The sequence below is a fragment of the Chiloscyllium punctatum genome, chromosome 16, assembly GCF_047496795.1.
Source record: "Chiloscyllium punctatum isolate Juve2018m chromosome 16, sChiPun1.3, whole genome shotgun sequence".
In the NCBI taxonomy this organism is placed as follows: Eukaryota; Metazoa; Chordata; class Chondrichthyes; order Orectolobiformes; family Hemiscylliidae; genus Chiloscyllium; species Chiloscyllium punctatum.
The window spans coordinates 22,192,739-22,210,975 of record NC_092754.1 but is presented as its reverse complement, the minus strand read 5'-3'; the positions used below and the strand labels follow the sequence as shown (position 1 = coordinate 22,210,975).

The window sequence follows — 18,237 nt, the reverse complement described above, 5'->3', positions numbered from 1 at the left end:
TCAAGACTCTCAGAATGACTGATCTGTAGTTATTAATGAGTGAATCATCCACTAGACTGATTGGCGCTCTCTGTGTTAAGCATAGACAGGACTTCACCGAATGCTTGAAAAATCTAATTGACATACTCCTGTTCCTATTTTCCTCACCGGGAATAGGAAAGCAATAAAGAATCACTTCAAAACTGAGCCAGAGTGGAGGCAAAACCAGCATTTCTTTAACTCCTGAGGCTCAGTTTATATGTATGTCCATCAGTATCAGATTTCCATTTTCTGCCAGACAACGTTGTCATCCTGCTTAACTAGTTTATTTTCTTGATCATAATGTAAAATTTGCTTAATTGACCTCTTTTGTTTGCTATAATTTAACTTAAAATGGATGGTTGCAAAATAGTATATCAGGGGGTCAAAAATGCTGTTGAGGCTGACAAGGGCCATGGTAATTCTCCTGAACTTGTAGACAAAGCTGCTGAAAGCACAGTTCTGAATAATTCTCAAGCGAGCAAGGAAATGGAGCAAATGGGTGGCATGATAAGGGACAAAACAAAAAACTGAGATCACCAAAATGACCCGAATCATTGTCAATGCCTTTTCCCTGTAGACACTGCCTTTCAGCTGGGCTATTTTCTTCGCTGCCAAAGGATAAAATATCATGATGATGGTAAATGGGATGACAAAACCAAACAAGAGCACCGCTATGTTGTAGGCTGCCATTCTTTTGCTCCAGGTCTCTGCGTCAAAGTTCTCAAAGCAAGCCGTCATGTTGTTTTTGAAGGTGGTGCTGAGTGAGCCACCAAAGACCAGGGAAAGCATAACAGTCAGAGAGAAGATCCACACCAGAGCTGAGATGATCTTTGAGTAGTGTGTGCTCCGCATCCTGATGTATTTTCTTGGATAGACCACTGCAATATAACGGTCCACACAAATGATGCTGAGGAAAGCGACACTGATGTATACGTTAGCGAAATAGAGAGTGCCCGTAATCCGGCAGGTTATATCCCCAAAGGGCCAGTCATTCTTTTTGATGTGGTAGTGGATTCTAAAAGGTAAGGTGCAAATGTAAATGATGTCTACGACAGCCAGGTTTGTAATGTACACATAAGTTGGGGAGGATTTCTTCATTTGCTTGGTCAAAAGACACAAGGCTGTGACATTGCCAATCAAGCCCAAAATGAACACAATGCTGTAGATGATTGGAAATAAATAATACTGGAAATTGGCTTCAAGATTGCAGTTTCCATCTGAGAAAAGCTCCTGTGAACTATTCATGTCTTTGTCCTCCCTCGGTGAGCTTTAAGGAAACCTAGGGACATACATTAAAAAAAAGGTAATGGAGGAATGTAGCTAAAGCTTTTTTTTAAGCCATATTTTTCACCGATCATTAATTGTGCAGAGAACAACCAAGAAAAGCTTTGATCAGCGTAGACAGAGATAATAACAGAACTATTAGGAAAATTGTGTCAGGTATAATGCACTTTTATAGATGCTAGAGCATAAGACTTCCAAGGATGTGCTTTGGGTGAAAGCAGACAGAATTAGGAAGCAGTCGGATGTTTATTCTGAAAGAATGAAAGAAGGGCATTTCCATTTATATAGTGACTTACATAAACTCAGTACTTTCCAGGGCACTTTGCAGCCAATAAAGTACATTTTCAAGTGCAGTCCCTATTAAAATTCTGAAGAAGAGTCACTAATCCTGAAACATTAACTCTGTTTCTCTCTCCCCACAGCTGCTGAGTTTCTCCAGCCATTTTTTTGTTTTCTGTACCAGATTTTCGATATCCACTTTCCTCTGTTTTATTATACTGGAGGGAACTCCCTAGACTTTCTTCAAAATGCCATGAGATCTTTTACAGCCAGCTGAATAGGGCCACAGTTGAACAGCTCACCAAGAAGACAGGGCAGTGTGAACAGCTGAGGAGTTCATTCTGAAATGACATGGAAAGGGGGTGGAATATTACTAAGACTGATCCACAAGAGGGCATGTTTGTTATGATGTTGTGCTAGCCTGGGAGCAGTACCATACAATATCATAAACTATCAGTCCTGAAGATCCACAGTTGCCAGAAGAGAGATGGGCCTTCTTAAATTTCTCTGCTGGAGTTAATCACTGGGCCAAATTGCTTATTCCAAATCAGGCCAATTGCTTTTCTAAACCTGTTGAGCCTTCCACTGACTCTGTAACTCTGGAAGAAATGCCTAAGATCATGTACTCCTCCCAACTTGAGGTGTGAGCCATCATCTTGCCTCTAGTGAATGTGAACGTTTGGCTGACTGACATACCCTAGAGTTAAAAGTTAAGGGAATAACTGGTAGGCTGGCAGGAGTGTGGTCCTTCCGTCCATGGGACCCTGAGGAATTGCAGGGCCTGGATTAGATGGTGGAGGCTGATTCAATTATTATTGTTAAGAAGTACAATTACTATTTTAAGGTCCAATTCTTCAAGTAAACTGTCTTGTATTTTTATACTGACAGTATAATGAGATGTGTCCAACTTTATGACTTTTCTTTTGCAGTGGAAGCACATATTCATGGTCATACCAATGTAGTGAATCCTGATGAAGATGTTAATGAGGAAACGGCTCTTGGGCTGACCCCCTCGGGTGTTGCCATGTTACTGTGGAGCTGAGCCAAGGCAATAAACAATCAGACACTGGGAAAGAGGGAAAGAGTCTTGGGAGGCTAGGTTCATTGGGAGGCCATCAACACTCAGGAGCAGTTGTAGCAGATACGTAGCAGATTTCGCTTTACAGCATGGTTTCCAATTGTGTGACATTTTTAAGAGAATTAAAAACCCAGTAACTTTAATGTAACTTTAACCGCTGTAGGTTTGCTGTTCCAGCTGGATTCTGCAAAGAGCCACTAACCGATAACTTCTGATCACAACGGAAACCAAGTTACTGTTAATTGCTAATGTTAAACATGAGCTCTAAAAATGTCCAACTCACTCATACAAAAAGTGGTTTATTCATGTAATCATTGACACTATCACATTATGATTTTTTAAGCTATGAGAAGTGTCTCAGGAAGATCTGTGAATGCTATGATCACTTGAATCACATCAGATGTTGAATGTTGGGCAAAAGGGGATCAATTATATTTAATTTCCATGTATTTCACATGCTCGCTTTAAAAGTGTTTTCTCAGTTGCTAAGAACATGACCATTTCCTTCTCACATATTGGTTTTATATATATAAGCCAGTGGAATAGTAACAGAAAGAATGGAATAAATTATATAACACTCACCGAGGATAGCCAGCAGCTGTCCAGATAGGGGCCTTCCTGACAGTGCAGTCTTTGAAGAAGGAAATTACTGCAGATGCTGGAATCTGAATGAAAACAACAAATGCTGGAGATCACAGTGGGTCAGGCAGCATCCGTGGAGAGAGAGAGAGAGAGAGAGAGAAAGCAAGCTAATGTTTCCAGTCTAGATGACTCAGTCTTTGACTTTGTTTGGACAGTTAAGATTCAGTGTAGCTCGCCACAGACACGTCTCGCATATCTCAATTTCATTCTTCAGGTATTAACCTTCCTGTACACATTCACAAGATGAAGTGAAGAATGGTTTCCTCTCCAGTCAGCCTGGAGATGGAAAGGATGTGAAGCAAACAGTTTTGAGCTAGCTACCCTGAGTATCAAACTATTGACTAACACCGATGGTCAGAAGCAGCAGTCTCTTAACCTTGAAGCTCGTTTTTTTTTGTCCCACCCACAGCATGAAATAAAAAATAGCACTTTGACCACAACAACCTACTACGTTGATGCATTGAATTTCCTGTGATGGAAAGAAGATTCAGTTCGAACTGAAACTTCAAAACAATTCAGATTACATTTTGTAAAGTGTCTTATATTTTGAATTATTTGCATAGTTTTAAACTGTGATAGTGACAATTACAATAGTTTTTTTTACTGATCCAAGCCCCACAACTTTGCAACATTGCTTTCAGGAGAACAGGAAAGACGATGTTAAGTTTTATTTCTTTCTGATTTCTTTTCAGTTTTGTTAGTCTTATTATTGGTGCTGTGGTTTTCTACTTTGAGCGATTGGTTTACTTGAAAATGAATAGATTGTCTCCGAACACAACCCATTAAAAATTATAGAACCAAGTGATGGATTTTAAGCTCATTAAGACCAGCTCTTTTTGATACATTGTTCCTGTCATCAGTTCCTCATTTACCTCCCATAATCCATTCTCTAAAACGCCTGTCTGGTGCAGCATCTTCCAGGGTGAAAAATCATTGGTAATTTTCCCTCCAGTTCCTACCTCTGAATTTTAACTTGAACGTTTTAATGTTTGGCATCGTTACCATAGAACTTTTTGAGATCAGTGTAATGTACACCCCAAGCACTGGCTTCAAGCAGGACATGGAAATAGGCTCAAAGTCTACCCGGGCCAAAATGGGGTTCAAACCCAGTGCCATTGACATCAATTTGATCCAAACCAGCCTTCCAGCCAACTGGAATCCCATTTACCACCTGAAATATTTACCCCCTTAAGCAACAGTGCAATACAGTTGCAGTGTGTACTATCTACAAGGTACTTTGCAACAATTCACCAAGAACAACAGCACCTTCCAAACTCATGATGTCTTTGAAGGTCAATGACAGCAAGTGCAGAGGAGCAGTACAACCAGCAGGTTCCCCTCAAGACACACACCATCCTGAGATAAGACTATATCATTGCTCCTTCATGGTCTGTTTCAAAATCCTGGAACTCCTTTCCACTGAGGGTATACCCACATCACAAGGACCACAGTGACTCAAGAAGATGTTTCACCATGACCTTCTAAAGGCAATTAGGAATGGGCAATAAATGCTGGTCTAACCAGCAATGTCCACATCCTGCTAGAATAGAAAATGGAGGTTTGGTTCAGCTCAAACTTATCTGAAACTTCTGCAGCTCATATGTCTCTTGATTAATCTACCAATAATGACACAGATTGAGACAGAATTTCAAGTTGTTGAACAGAAAGGCACGTTTGAAGAATTATCAGCAAAGGCACTGTATTAATACACATTACTCATTTCTTCCTTTAACGGAGTTGGGGCCCAGGGACCTGATTGAAGTTTGACATTTGCAGTAGACATTTATCCACATTCAGTCGTTGCATTGCAGCAGCTCAGGTACACTCACACCATTCAAGGGATGTGGTAAGAGAGAATGCAGGGATTGGAAAAAGTGATTCACACTGAGATGCAGAAGAGTGGAAAGAAGAAAAAAAGCACCAAAAAGTGATTAACACGGGAAGAACAATTAGAGTGTGACAGAAAGCTTGCTAGAAATATAATGGCGATGGCTCAGTAGTTAGCAATCTGTCTAACAGCACTAGGGACCTGGGTTCGATTCCAGCCTTGGGCAACTGTGCATTTTCTTCTTGTGTGTGCTTGGGTTTCCTCCGGGTGCTCTGGTTTCCTCCCACAGTCCAAAGATGTGCAGGTTAGGTGAATTGGCTATGTTAAATTGCCCATAATGTTCAGAGATGTGTAGGTTAGGTGCATTAGTCAGGGGAATGTAAAGTAATAGGGTAGAGGAAAGGGTCTGGGTGGGATACTTGTTGTAGGGTTGGCGTGGACTTGTTGGACCAAATGGCCTGTTTCCACACGGTAGGGATTTTATGAAGTAGCAAGAGGTTTTTCTAGATCTTTAAAACGGGTTAACAAAGTGAATGTGGGTACTAACGAAAGTACATCTGGGGACTTAATGGGAAATAAAGAGGTGGCAAATGAACTGAACAGCTATTTTGTATCGGTCTTCACTGAATCCCTTTGGTGTGGAAGCAGGCCATTTGGCCCAATGTGTCCACACTGACCCTTCAAACAGCACCCCAATCAGTCCTACCGCATCTATGTAATCCCACATTTCCCATGGCTAATGCACATAACCTGAATGTACAAACTCCACGTAGACAGTTATCTAGGGTGGAATTGAACCCAGATCCCTGGTGCTGTAACACTCAGAAATAGCTGTAAGTCAGAAATGAAAGAACTAAAAAAAATCAAGTCACCAGGAAAGTACCATTGAGTAAATTATCGACACTGGGGCCTAACAAGTGTCCAGGTCCTGATGGTCTTCATCCCAGGGTCTTAAAAGAAGTAGCTAGTATGATCATTGAGGTCATAGAGTCAGAGAGATGTACAGCACGGAAACAAACCCTTCGGTCCAACTTATCCATGCCGACCAGATATCCTAACCCAATCGAGTCCCATTTGCCAATACTTTGCCCATATCCCTCTAAACCCTTCCTATTCATATACCCATCCTGATGTCTTTTAAATGTTGTTATTGTACCAGCCTCCACCACTTCCTCTGGCAGCTCATTCCATACATGCACCACCCTCTGCATGGTGCCCCTTACGTCCCTTTTAAATTTTTCCCCTCTCACACTAAAGCTATGCCCTCTAGTTCTGGACTCACCCAACCCAGGGAAAAGACTTTGTCTATTTAACATTTCCATGCCCCTCAGCCTCCAACACTCCAGGGAAAACAGCCCCAGCCTATTCAGTCTCTCCCTGTAGCTCAAATCCTCCAATCCTGGCAACATCCTTGTAAATCTTTTGTGAACCCTTTCAAGTTTCACAACATCCTTCTGATAGGAGGGAGACCAGAATTGCACACAATATTCCAACAGTGGCCTAACCAATGTTCTGTACAGTTGCAACATGACCTCCCAACTCCTATACTTAATGCTCTGTCCAATAAAGGAAAGCCTGCTTCACTATTCTATCTTCCTGTGACTCCACTTTCAAGCAACTATGAGCCTGCACTCCAAGGTCTCTTTGTTCAGCAACAGTCCTCAGGACCTTACCATTAAGTGTATAAGTCCTGCTCTGATTTGTCTTTCCAAAATGCAGCACCTAATTTATCTAAACTAAACTCCATCTGCCACTCCTCAGCCCATTGGCCCATCTGATCAGATGTTGTACTCTGAGGTAACCTTCTTCGCTGTCCATTACACCTCCCAATTTTGGTGTCAGCTGCAAACTTACTAACGATATCTCCTATGTTCAAATCCAAGATGCTTTGGTTCTAATTTTCCAAAATTCCCTTGATTCAGGACAGCTCTGTTAGATTGGCCAAAAAAAACCAAATATAACTAATTGAAAAGGGAGGAGCATATAAAACAGTAAAGAATAGGCCTGTTAGCTTAATATCTGCCAGAGGGAAAATATTAGGGGCTAATATTAAAGAAATTATAATAGGATACTTTGATAAGTTCAATGTAATTAGTGAGAGTCAACAAGGTTTTGTGAAAGATAAATCATATTGAACCAACTTATTGGAGTTCTTTGAAGAAGTAAATGTGATATGGATCAACGGGAACTAGTGAATGTACTTAATTTAGATTTCCTGAAGGCATTTGATAAGGTTATTGTGGACAATGAGTGCCCATGGTGTATGTGGTAACATAATGGCATGGATAGAAGTTGACTGGATAATAGAAAAGAAAGAGTAGACATAAATGGGTAATTTTCTTGTCAGAAAGATATAAGAAGTGGTGGGCCATCCCATTCCAAGATCAATGCTGGGGTGTAAACATTTTACTGTATATACGTGCAAGTGATTTGATGGAAAGATCAAAGGTATGGCTGCTAAATTTACTGATGCCACAAAGATAGGTAGGAACGTTTGAAAATTGCAGAAATGGGGTAAGATTGGATAGGCTAGGGTAGGATTCCCTAAAAACAGAGAAAGCTAATGGATTACAATCGAGATGCACAAAATAAAGAGGGACAAGGAAGACCACTTTCTCCAGTGAAGAGGTCAACTACCAGGGGCACATATTTACTGTGATTGGTGGAAGGATTAGAGGGGACATGAAGAAAACGTTTGCACCTAGAGGGTAGAATTCATTGCCTAGTATGCAGTGTCCTGAGACTGCGCATGAAGCTTTGTAACCCACAAGGCTATAGACCAGGCATGAGAAAATATGTAGTTTAGTATGCTGGTGCAGACATGATGGGTTGAATGGCCACTTTCTGTGCTATAACTTTTCTATGGTTCTAGTAAGTCATGAACTGGACATAGGGAGGCAGCGGAGATATAGACTGAGTGGTCAATGATCTGGCAGATGTAATATAATGTAGGGAACCTTGAAATTGTCCATTTTAGTAGGAAGAATTTTGAAAATGAGCATATTATTGAAAAGGAGAGACATTGCAGAATTCTGAGATGCAGAAGGATCCAGGAATTCTTGTGTATAAATCACAAAGGGTTAGTATACAGGTATAGCAAGTCATAGTCATAGAGATGTACAGCATGGAAACAGACCCTTTGGTCCAACCCGTCCATGCTGACCAGATATCCCAACTCAATCTAGTCCCACCTGCCAGCACCTGGCCCATATCCCCTCAAACCCTTCCTATTCATATACCCATCCAAATGCCTCTTCAATGTTGCAATTGTACCAGCCTCCACCACTTCCTCTGGCAGCTCATTCCATACACATACCACCCTCTGCGTGAAAAAGTTGCCCCTTAGGTGTCTTTTATATCTTTCCCCTCTCACCCTAAACCTATGCCCTCTAGTTCTGGACTCCCCAACCCCAGGGAAAAGACTTTGCTTGTTTACCCTATCCATGTCCCTTATAATTTTGTAAACCTCTATAAGGTCACCGCCTAGCCTCCGACGCTCCAGGGAAAACAGCCCCAGCCTGTTCAGCCTCTCCCTATAGCTCAAATCCTCCAACTCTGGCAACATCGTTGTAAATCTTTTCTGAACCCTTTCAAGTTTCACAACATCTTTCCGATAGGAGACCAGAATGGCATGCAATTTTCCAACAGTGGCCTAACCAATGTCCTGTACAGCGACAACATGGCCTCCCAACTCCAAAGAATGTTATCATTTATTGTGAGGGGACTTCAGCACAAAAGTTTAAAGATTATACTTTAGCTATACAGGGCACTGGTGAAACATCTGGAGTTCTGTGGACAGGTCTGGTCTCCTTTAAGGAAAGATGTAAACACACTGTAAACAGCTCAGAGAAGGTTTACTGGACTAATGTCAGGAATGGACAGATTGTCTTATAAGGAAATGTGAGACAGGCAAAGGTTGTATTCACTGGAGTTAAAAGGTGATCTGATTGAAGAGTACAAAGTTCTGAGATGGACTTTGTGAAAAGGATATTTCTTTGTGTGGCTGACATTAGAATTGGGGTCATTGTTTTAAGGTAAAGGATTTTTCATATAAACAAGATATGAGGTGACTGTTTTTCTCTCAAAGGTCATAATTTTTTTAAAAAAATCATTCCTGGAGTGTGGACATCACTGTTGGGCTGGCATTTATTGCCCATTCCTAGTTGACTTGGAAAAAAGAGCTGCCTTCCTGAACTACAGCAGGGCATTTGTGTAGATATTTCCACAAGCTGTTTGCACTCTGACCCAGAAACAATGAGGCGTTTCCAAATCAGGATGGTGAGCCACTTGGCGTGGAATTTGCAGGTGGCACTGTTTCCATGTATCTGCTGCCATGTCATTCTAGATGGTAGTAATGGTTGTGGGCTTGATGGGTGTTCATTAGAATCCCTACAGTCAGAAATCGACCATTTGGCCCATCAAGTCTGCACCAATCTGAAGGACATCCCACCAAGACCCACCTTACAACGGCTAAGCTGACCTGCACATCTTTGGACTGTGGGAGGAAACTGGAGCACCCAGAAGAAACCCACACAGATTCAGGGAGAATGTGCTAACCACTGAGCTACTGATTGCCTAAGGAGATTTAGAGAATTTCTATATCTTGAGATGTGCTACTGTGGTGAAGACAGAATATTTGTGGACATGGTGCCAATCATGCTTTGTCCTAATGGTGTCAATTCTCTTTTGTTGCAAGTCTTCAGAACTTTCTTCTTCAAAAGGCAGAGGGAGCAAGGTCTTTTGATATTTTAAGGCAGAGATAGAGAGGTCCTTGTTAAGCAAGGGGATGAAAGGCAGGTGAGAATGTGGAATGACCAAGTCTGCCATGTTCTTATTGAATAGTGGAGCATGCTTCAGGATTTAAATGCCCTACTCCTGCTCCCAATTCAACCTACTTTTGTGATCGTGATTGAAATGTTAGTAGTAAATTAGACCTTTAAAAATCGTATTTTTCAGAGGCATGGTGGCTCAGTGGTTAATACTGCTGCCTTACACTACCAGGGACCCCGGTTTGATTCCAGTCTTGGGTGACTGTCTGTGTGGAGTTTGCACGTTCTCCCCATGTCTACCAGATGCTTCATGTTTCCTCTCATAGTCCAAAGATGCATAGATTAGGTGGATTGGCTATGCTAAAATTGCCCGTAGTATGTAAAGATGTGCAGGTTAAGTGGATTATATATGGCAGGGCTACAGGGATAGGATGGGGGTATGGGCAGGATGGTCTTTGCAGGGTGGGTGCAGACTCAATGGGTCAAATAGCCTCTTTTCACACTGTAGGATTTCTATGAGAATAAATCTAGAAATATGTTAGTAAGAATTGATATGTCTAGCATTAGACCATCTCAGTATAGAAACTGCTTTCTTTTTCTCTGTGGAAATATACGTGTACAGTCCCTGAAAATGCAGAAGCGTGGCATGGGGTGGGATGGAGCTGGTGAAAGACTCACTGGTGTGGTCAGAAGAGCAGTCAGAACTTTGCACAGCTCCATATGCCTTGGTCAAGTTAATCTTGCTGGGGAAGAGAACATTGATTTGCATCATGTCCTTGGCAACATTAAAGCGGTCTCTACTAAATGCCCAAGTGTACTCACAGAGAGATCTCCTTACTGTTACCATGGCAGTATATTTTACACCCAAGCTGGGTGTTGTTCGCAAATATCAAAGATTCAAAATTTGGGTTTGAGAAAGAAGCTAAAAGGGTTGAAAAAATGGACAGTAATCTAAAAGGCTGCTGTATAAAAGTATGATTTCAAGTATGAACTCGAGCTACAGTGGATTTTGCTTCTGTGTTTTCTTTAGCAGGTATCCAGAACCACTGGGACACTTCATCGAATCTTATGGGCTGGTTCTACTGATACCACAGCATGGAACACAGGCGTCCTGCAAATTCAGTAACTTACCTACGATCTTCATTTGGACTAAAGACTTTGCCTTTCAGAGACGTGGCCTTTATCAGTTGATGGTCTTCTGAAACAATCACTGCACTTTTTTAAATGGATTGTGACATCTCACAAGTTATGCCGATAAAGTTAATTTAGTTTACTTCTTACACAAAGGTAAGGAAGTATTATTTATGTTCAAATGATGTCACACTTGCTATTTTAGTTTCTCATGAATGTTTGGTTCCTTTTGCATCCCACTGGAAATGGACATCTTGGGTGATGATCTTCACTCATGGCTGTGCATAGCTGGATCCCAGTAATGTCCATTGATGGAGCTGTAATCATGCTGAAATCTACTTCATACTGATTTTCCTCAAGGCTGTTGTGGTGCAGTGGTGGTGCCCCAACATCTGTCCCAGAAGGTCTGGCATCAAGTCCCATCTATCCTGAACATGCCACAATATGTCTGAATGGTTGATTAAAACATTCATGCTGTTGAGTAATTTTTTTTGTGAAAGCAAATACAACTTAGACTTCATAATCAAATATAAAAACTTTGATTATGTTTTATTGATAAGAAATGTAAACAAACAGAATCATTAGTTGTGCTCTGTGTGTAAGAAGGCTGTTTTCAACTCAGTACTTTCATATTGTCATTGACCATTAACTTCCCAAACCATAAGTATTGATTCTCCATTCACCCCACACTTTATCAGTTGCATCTTATCCTGTCTTCTTGTAAACACACTGAATTCTCATTCCGAGACACTCTCACTATTTTGGTTGTTTGTTGTTTATCTGTCCTCATTTGCAATTTTGCACTGTGTCACAAGTACCTAACTCCCCTGACTATCCACAATTCTTTCCAAACTACTTGCTCCCCCATAACTGCTCACTTCCCTAATGCCTTTAGCTGAGAACCTGTCTGAACCACCACATCTTTGTACTTACCCTGAACAATGCTGCAGAAAATCCACTTGATATGGTAAATACAGCTGCATATCCAAGATTTGCATGGATTTAATGCAGTTTGTTACTGAAGAACTGTGCTACACTAGGCAATATATTCAACTCAATTATAGTGGAACAATGTTTGTGTCTTGGTCAGTGAAGAAAAGGGAGCTGCTCTTCAGCAATTACTAATATAAAGGAGTTTCCAATCTATTCATAAAAGGTGTTAAAAGAGGTTGTTGACTACAACTGATATTTAAAATAAATGTACAAAAAAGGTACAGATTTAATATGATACAATGTACAATTCATTTTCTGAATACAAATCATATCGCCCAGCTCAATTCTTGTCATTCAGACTTTAATGTCTTTTAAAACTCTCAGAATTTGGCGGCACGGTGGTTAGCACTGCTGCCTCACAGCGCCTGAGACCCAGGTTCAATTCCCACCTCAGATGACTGACTGTGTGGAGTTTGCACGTTCTCCCCGTGTCTGCGTGGGTTTCCTCCTGGTGCTCCGGTTTCCTCCCACAGTCACAAAGATGTGCAGGTCTGGTGAATTGGCCATGCTAAATTGCCCGTAGTGTTAGGTAAGGGGTAAATGTAGGGGTATGGGTGGGTTGCGCTTTGGTGGGTCGGTGTGAACTTGTTGGGCCGAAGGGCCTGTTTCCATGCTGTAATGTAATCTAATCTAATTTCATAACCTTCTAATGATTTCAATACAAACAACTTAAAAATACTTGAATTAAGAGCAGCAGGAGGCCATTCAGCCCATTAAGCATGTTTGTGATTCAATAAGGTCATGGCTGTTCTGATATTGGCCTCTACTCCACATTCCTGCTACAGTACCCCGATAATCTATGATCTTTTGTTAGTCACACATGTATCTCCACCACCACATCTGTTAATTCAATTGATGATCCATTGCTAGAGTTTCTCAACAGCAGTCATTTCTGGCAATCTGATCAATCATTTTTATTGTTTCAAAACTCTTTGCCCATATTTTAACTTGTACTAAGTTCCATTCCACAGCACCTTGTGTTCCTGGTGAATATCATTTTGATTTTAAAATTCTCATCTTTGTTTTCAGATCCCTCCGTAGCCTTGCCCTGCCTCCAGCCCCGTAACCATCCAAAATATCTGCAATTCTCGAATTTTGGCATTAGATGAATGCCCAATTATAAATGCTCTACCATTCAGTTGCCTGGGCCATCTCTGCCTCTTTTTCATCCTTTAAGACACTGTCTAAAACCTATCTCTTTGATTCAGCTTTTTGGTTATCTGCACCAAGTATCTCCTTATGTGACCAAGAGTCATACTTTATTTTACAACGCTCCTGTAAAATGTTTATTTAGCTGTATAAATATGTTGTTTCAGTGTACCATTTGAAACTCATTTATTGGAAAATAAATGCTTCCACAGTTGTTTTCCTCTCATGTTTGCAGGTCATGATCCGATTAGATTTTTACTTGCTAATATTGTGAATATAAAGGTGTTGTAATCAAAAACAGAACCCGAATCTGGGTTGCTTAATTAGCAAGTAAGATGACTTTAAGGGCTTAAGACCATAAGATGTAGGAGTAGATTTAGGCAAATCGACCCACTGAGTCTGCTGTGGTATTTGATCATGGCTGATACTTCATTCACCTTCCTTCTCCTGCAATCCTTGATCCCCTTACCAATCAAGAACCTAACTATCCCTGTCTTAAATACACTCAATGATTTGGCTTCCACAGCCCTCTAACACAATGAGCTCCCCAGATTTAACCATTCTCTGGATGAAGAAATTCTTCCTCATCTCAGTTCTAAAGGGTCGTCCCTTCACTCTGAGACAGAGCCCGTGGCTCCTAGTCTGTCCTAGTAGAGGGAACATCTTCTCCACACCCGCTCTATCTATGCCTCTCAATATCCTGTATCCATCTTAGAAATAAGCCAGAGTTTACTCCAGAATTTACTCCAGAATACAGTCATCATGGCAAATTAAGAGATCCACAATAGAATAGAATAGAATATCCTTTATTGTCATGTGTACAGAAGTACAAGAGTACGGTGAAAGGGTTACCACATCGTCTCTTATGGTGCTATCTTCGGTGTAAAGTACCTGGGTACAAACCTTACATACAAAACAAGGATCAAAAAAAATGCAAAATGATTGGAGAGGCACGAAGTCAGGATTGTAACTGAAACCTGGGAACATTTTCTTTGAATCAGGAATTAGTGTTTATATGTTGATCGAAACATTTGAGCCAATAACTATGAAGAACGCTTCGGCCTTTTTGGTTTCCTATTGCTTTAAGCATCCACACCCATCTAACAGCAAATCCATTTACGTGTTAAATAGCTTTTTGCTCAGACCAATCAAATTCATTCATTGAAGACACCAAGTAAACGGTTCCCAAGTTGCTTCATCTTCCCACTTCAAGTTGTCCTTGTTCCACTGACCAGACCCTACTGTGACTGAGGTCAATAGTCTCTCCTCCTAATTATGTTCATATTGAATAAAACAGTCTAAATAAGTTTCCCCAAATACAACAGTAATAAGCAAAAAAAAACAAACCTTACAACCTACGGTTCTGTCCAGTCGTACTCTAAAACTCACCCATCTGCTGGTTCCATTGAACATCTCCTGTGTAGACAAGCAGGAGGCTGGAAGAACACAGCAAGCATCAGGAGGTGGAGAAGTCAACGTTTCGGGTGTAACCCGTCTTCACCTCCTGTCGCTTTCTACGAGACCTCAAATCCTGCTTATAACTACATAAGCATTTCACACTTTTTACAGTGTCAAGTACATTAGCTGAGAATCTGTTGTACAGTCATTAATCACTTTGGTTACAAACACAAAGACAATATTGTCTAGGATATGATGATTCTGAGAATGTTGGTACAATGGAATTGTCTGACTGATGTGAATGTGTGATGAGATGGAGATTCTGCAGATATGTCTTTGGTGGCTGCAACATCTTTCGTGAACCTTTTCCCCAACATAGGAAATAGCTTTGGGAGAGGTTGTTGTGGAGTGTATTATAATGGGCTGCATAAACTTCGTTTGATCCATGTTCCCTCATGTTCAATTCTCACAAACATACATACATATAGCTGGTGATTATTTTGTAAAGACAATTTTGATCGGTAGTCTCCATATTTAATTTAAAAAGGGCCTTTATTCAATATGTTGCTTCTCCACAGTTTGTAACATATTTGGGACTGTTAACATAGCGCATGTAAGTCTTTACACAACTAACCCAGTCCTTGTCATCAATAATTGTCATTTTTGAGTGTCAGGTGTGTTTCCGTTGGTCACTGCGACCTTGCATTCAAGTGTCACTCCAGAGCTTCAACACAACAAGTCAAAGGTGACATCCCAGTGCCGTACTGAGGGAGTGCTGCATAATCAGAGGTGTCATCTGTTAGAATTGACACTAAACTGAAGTCCAATTTGATCTCTCGGGTCAATTTGAAAGATCCAAAAGCAGCAGAGGAGGAAAGTTCTTCCTGGTGCCACAGCCAATATCTATTCCTCAATCAACACCACAAAAATTCAGATTATTTGGCCATTATCACATTACTGTTTGCGGGGCAAGGCTGAGCACAAATTAGCAACCGCATTTCCAACATTACAACAGTGGCCACACTTTAAAAATACTTACTTAGCTGTAAAGCAGTTCGAGACATCTGGTGGTTGTGAAAAATGCAATTTAAATGCAAGACTTTTTTCCCATTTCTCAGCTACTTTGGAGCCTAAAGTCTGTTCCAAGATGCTTTAGCAAACCCACAGACCCATCCACAATCACTGAATTACACTTTCTTCCACTTCAAGATCTGTAAAGCAAAACAAAAGGCAGCACTTTTAGAGTTGCCATGACAATTCATGATTAAGCCTCTGGGGGCCCTCAAGATTTGGTTGCCAGAGCAACGTATTCATTGACATCTGTTTAAGGCTCACAGCTGTAACATCTGGCATACATAACAGTGCCTGGACTGCTGGCAAACCTCAAACTCTATTAACATGCAAGACAAATACGCTTTGCACATGAACAGTGCTGACTTTGTTGTCTAATCAGCGGTTTCAGTGGAGAAGTTGTAAGCAAACCACTTTATATGAAGCAGTCTGTAGAAGACACAGAATAACATTCAATCAAAACCTAGTTATCCCTTCCCTCAAAACAAGAGCATAATTTGTAGGATGGCGCATCAATAAATCAAAGGATCTGCTTTGTCATGTTCTTATTGTCTTCTGTTTTGGGAAAGCAGCAAACACAGTAATATACCAACTCTCTTCAAAGGAGAACTTTTTTTTTGATCATGTGGACTTTTGATGTTTTGATAGCTTTCTTAACTTTTCCTTATTAAACTGCTTTGGTTATATAATACTTATGTAAAAATATTTCTCTGTCCTCATCGATGAAATCTGAGCCTCGATGGAGTTCTTCTCCACAGAAATTGGCACTGAGGCTTTGTTTCTACTGAATGTAGTACCTTGTCCAAGGCAGCAATTATTCAAAGTCTCTATATCATTTTTATAACATGGAGATCATAACGGCGCATACTGCTCAATGTGGCTTCTAGGAAGGATGTGAACTAAGGTTGTTAAAAACATCAGAACAATCAGGAGTCTGTCAGACTGGCCATATGTGGTTGGGGTAGAGTACTATCACCAATCCTCCTTTCTACATTATTTTTAATCAAACTATTTATTCTCTTGGACAACTGTCTGTGTAGCATTGCACATTCTTACCATGTCTGCACCCGATTCCTCCGGGTGCTCGGGTTTCCTCCCACACCCAAAGATGAGCAGGTTAGGTGGATTGGCTGTGCTAAATTACCCCCTGTGTAGGGATGTGCAGATTAGGTGGATTGGCTGTGCTAAATTGCCCATAGTGTAGGGATGTGCAGGTTAGGTAGATTGGCTGTGCTAAATTACCCCCTGTGTAGGGATGTGCAGGTTAAGTAGATTGGCTGTGCTAAATTACCCCCTGTGTAGGGATGGGCAGGTTAGGTGGATTGGCTGTGCTAAATTACCCCCTGTGTAGGGATGCGCAGGTTAGGTGGATTGGCTGTGCTAAATTACCCCCTGTGTAGGGATGTGCAGGTTAGGTAGATTGGCTGTGCTAAATTACTCATAGTGTAGGGATGTGCAGGCTAGGTGGATTACCTATGTGGAATGTGGGGTTACGGGAATTGCAGGGGGCAGGGGTCTGGGTAGGATGCTGTTCTGAGGTCGGTGTGGACTCGATGTGTCCTTATGGCTTGCTTCCACATTGTAAGAATTCTGTGATTCTAAGAAGTGTGGTCTAACTAAGGTTTATGGTTTAACATAACTTTGCTACTTCTGAAATCTAATGATTTGTGTCACTGTGTCTCTAGGTTCCTTAGCTCCTCTGTCTCATTTAGACTTTTATCATCAAAAGTGTGCCTGCTTTGTTCTTTCAACCAAAAAGAATCACTTCACTTTAATATATTCAATTTTATTTGCCACTTATATGAGTGTTCTATACATTTATTAATGTCTAATGTTTCATATTGGCTCAAACACAAGGGCAAAGGGACACGGACTCAAGTTAGATTAGAAAAGGTGAATAGATCATGACGATATACCTTCTCCAAATAAAATATGGTGACTGTGTTAAACAGGCTTCGAAGAAGGCCGTTAAAAATTTCAGAACATTGATGGATTCTGTCATATATTGCAGTACCAACCACTGGTCACTTATGGTTGGGGTAGCACTCTCTCAGTAATCTCTCTTTGACATCATTTTTAATTGAACTGTTCAGACGTGTTATACACCTCTGGGACGTGAACACAGATCTCTGGCACAGAGTAGGGACACTACCACCACATGACAAGACCTAGTGATTATGCATTTTTGAAATTCTAATAATCTATTTATTTAGCAGTGGTAAAGGATAAACCCCTTTGAGTCTTAATAGAAAGAGACACATAGCCTACTCCACAAGATTTGGTTTTACATAACATCAGTATAGCTTTTACATAACAGCAATTTACCAGGCTGTTTTCAGGAGTCAGGATCACTTATCATTCGGGACCATCTAATGGACAGCGCAAGTATGGGAGTGAGAGAATATGTGTTTGAGTGCACATGCATAATCTATGTATTCATGCCTATGTGACCCTTGATGTGGATAAGTGTTTGTATGTTTCTGGACATGTAACGTAACATGTGAATCACCATTGATGCGATGTAGAAGGGTGTGCCTGAACATGTTTGTGTGAGTGACAGTTGTATTGGTGTGGTTGTGCCTATAAGTGTGCAA

General features: G+C 40.9%; 2 protein-coding genes across 5 annotated transcripts in view; both read right to left on the bottom strand.

The window, feature by feature from the left end:
* Nucleotides 1-251: 251 nt before the first annotated feature.
* Nucleotides 252-15,759, bottom strand: LOC140487050 (lysophosphatidic acid receptor 6). The gene is made up of 3 exons (XM_072586474.1): nucleotides 15,612-15,759; nucleotides 3,245-3,327; nucleotides 252-1,300 (listed from the first exon to the last, which is right to left on the bottom strand). The coding sequence occupies exon 3, from the start codon at nucleotides 1,264-1,266 to the stop codon at nucleotides 256-258; it is 1,011 nt and encodes a 336-aa protein (XP_072442575.1). The 5' UTR covers nucleotides 1,267-1,300; nucleotides 3,245-3,327; nucleotides 15,612-15,759; the 3' UTR covers nucleotides 252-255.
* The window catches only part of pusl1 (pseudouridine synthase like 1), a 90,632-nt gene continuing 86,359 nt past the window's right edge, over nucleotides 13,965-18,237 (bottom strand). For all 4 annotated transcript variants that reach the window (XM_072586476.1, XM_072586475.1, XM_072586478.1 and 1 more), the window contains one exon: nucleotides 13,965-15,783. In XM_072586476.1, coding sequence (XP_072442577.1) covers nucleotides 15,752-15,783 — 32 coding nt within the window. In that variant the 3' untranslated portion in view covers nucleotides 13,965-15,751. The remainder of the gene's footprint in view (nucleotides 15,784-18,237) is intronic.

Excerpts from the sequence above, each read along its gene's own strand:
- LOC140487050 (XM_072586474.1), bottom strand. The coding sequence starts at position 1,266 with ATGAATAGTTCACAGGAGCTTTTCTCAGATGGAAACTGCAATCTTGAA.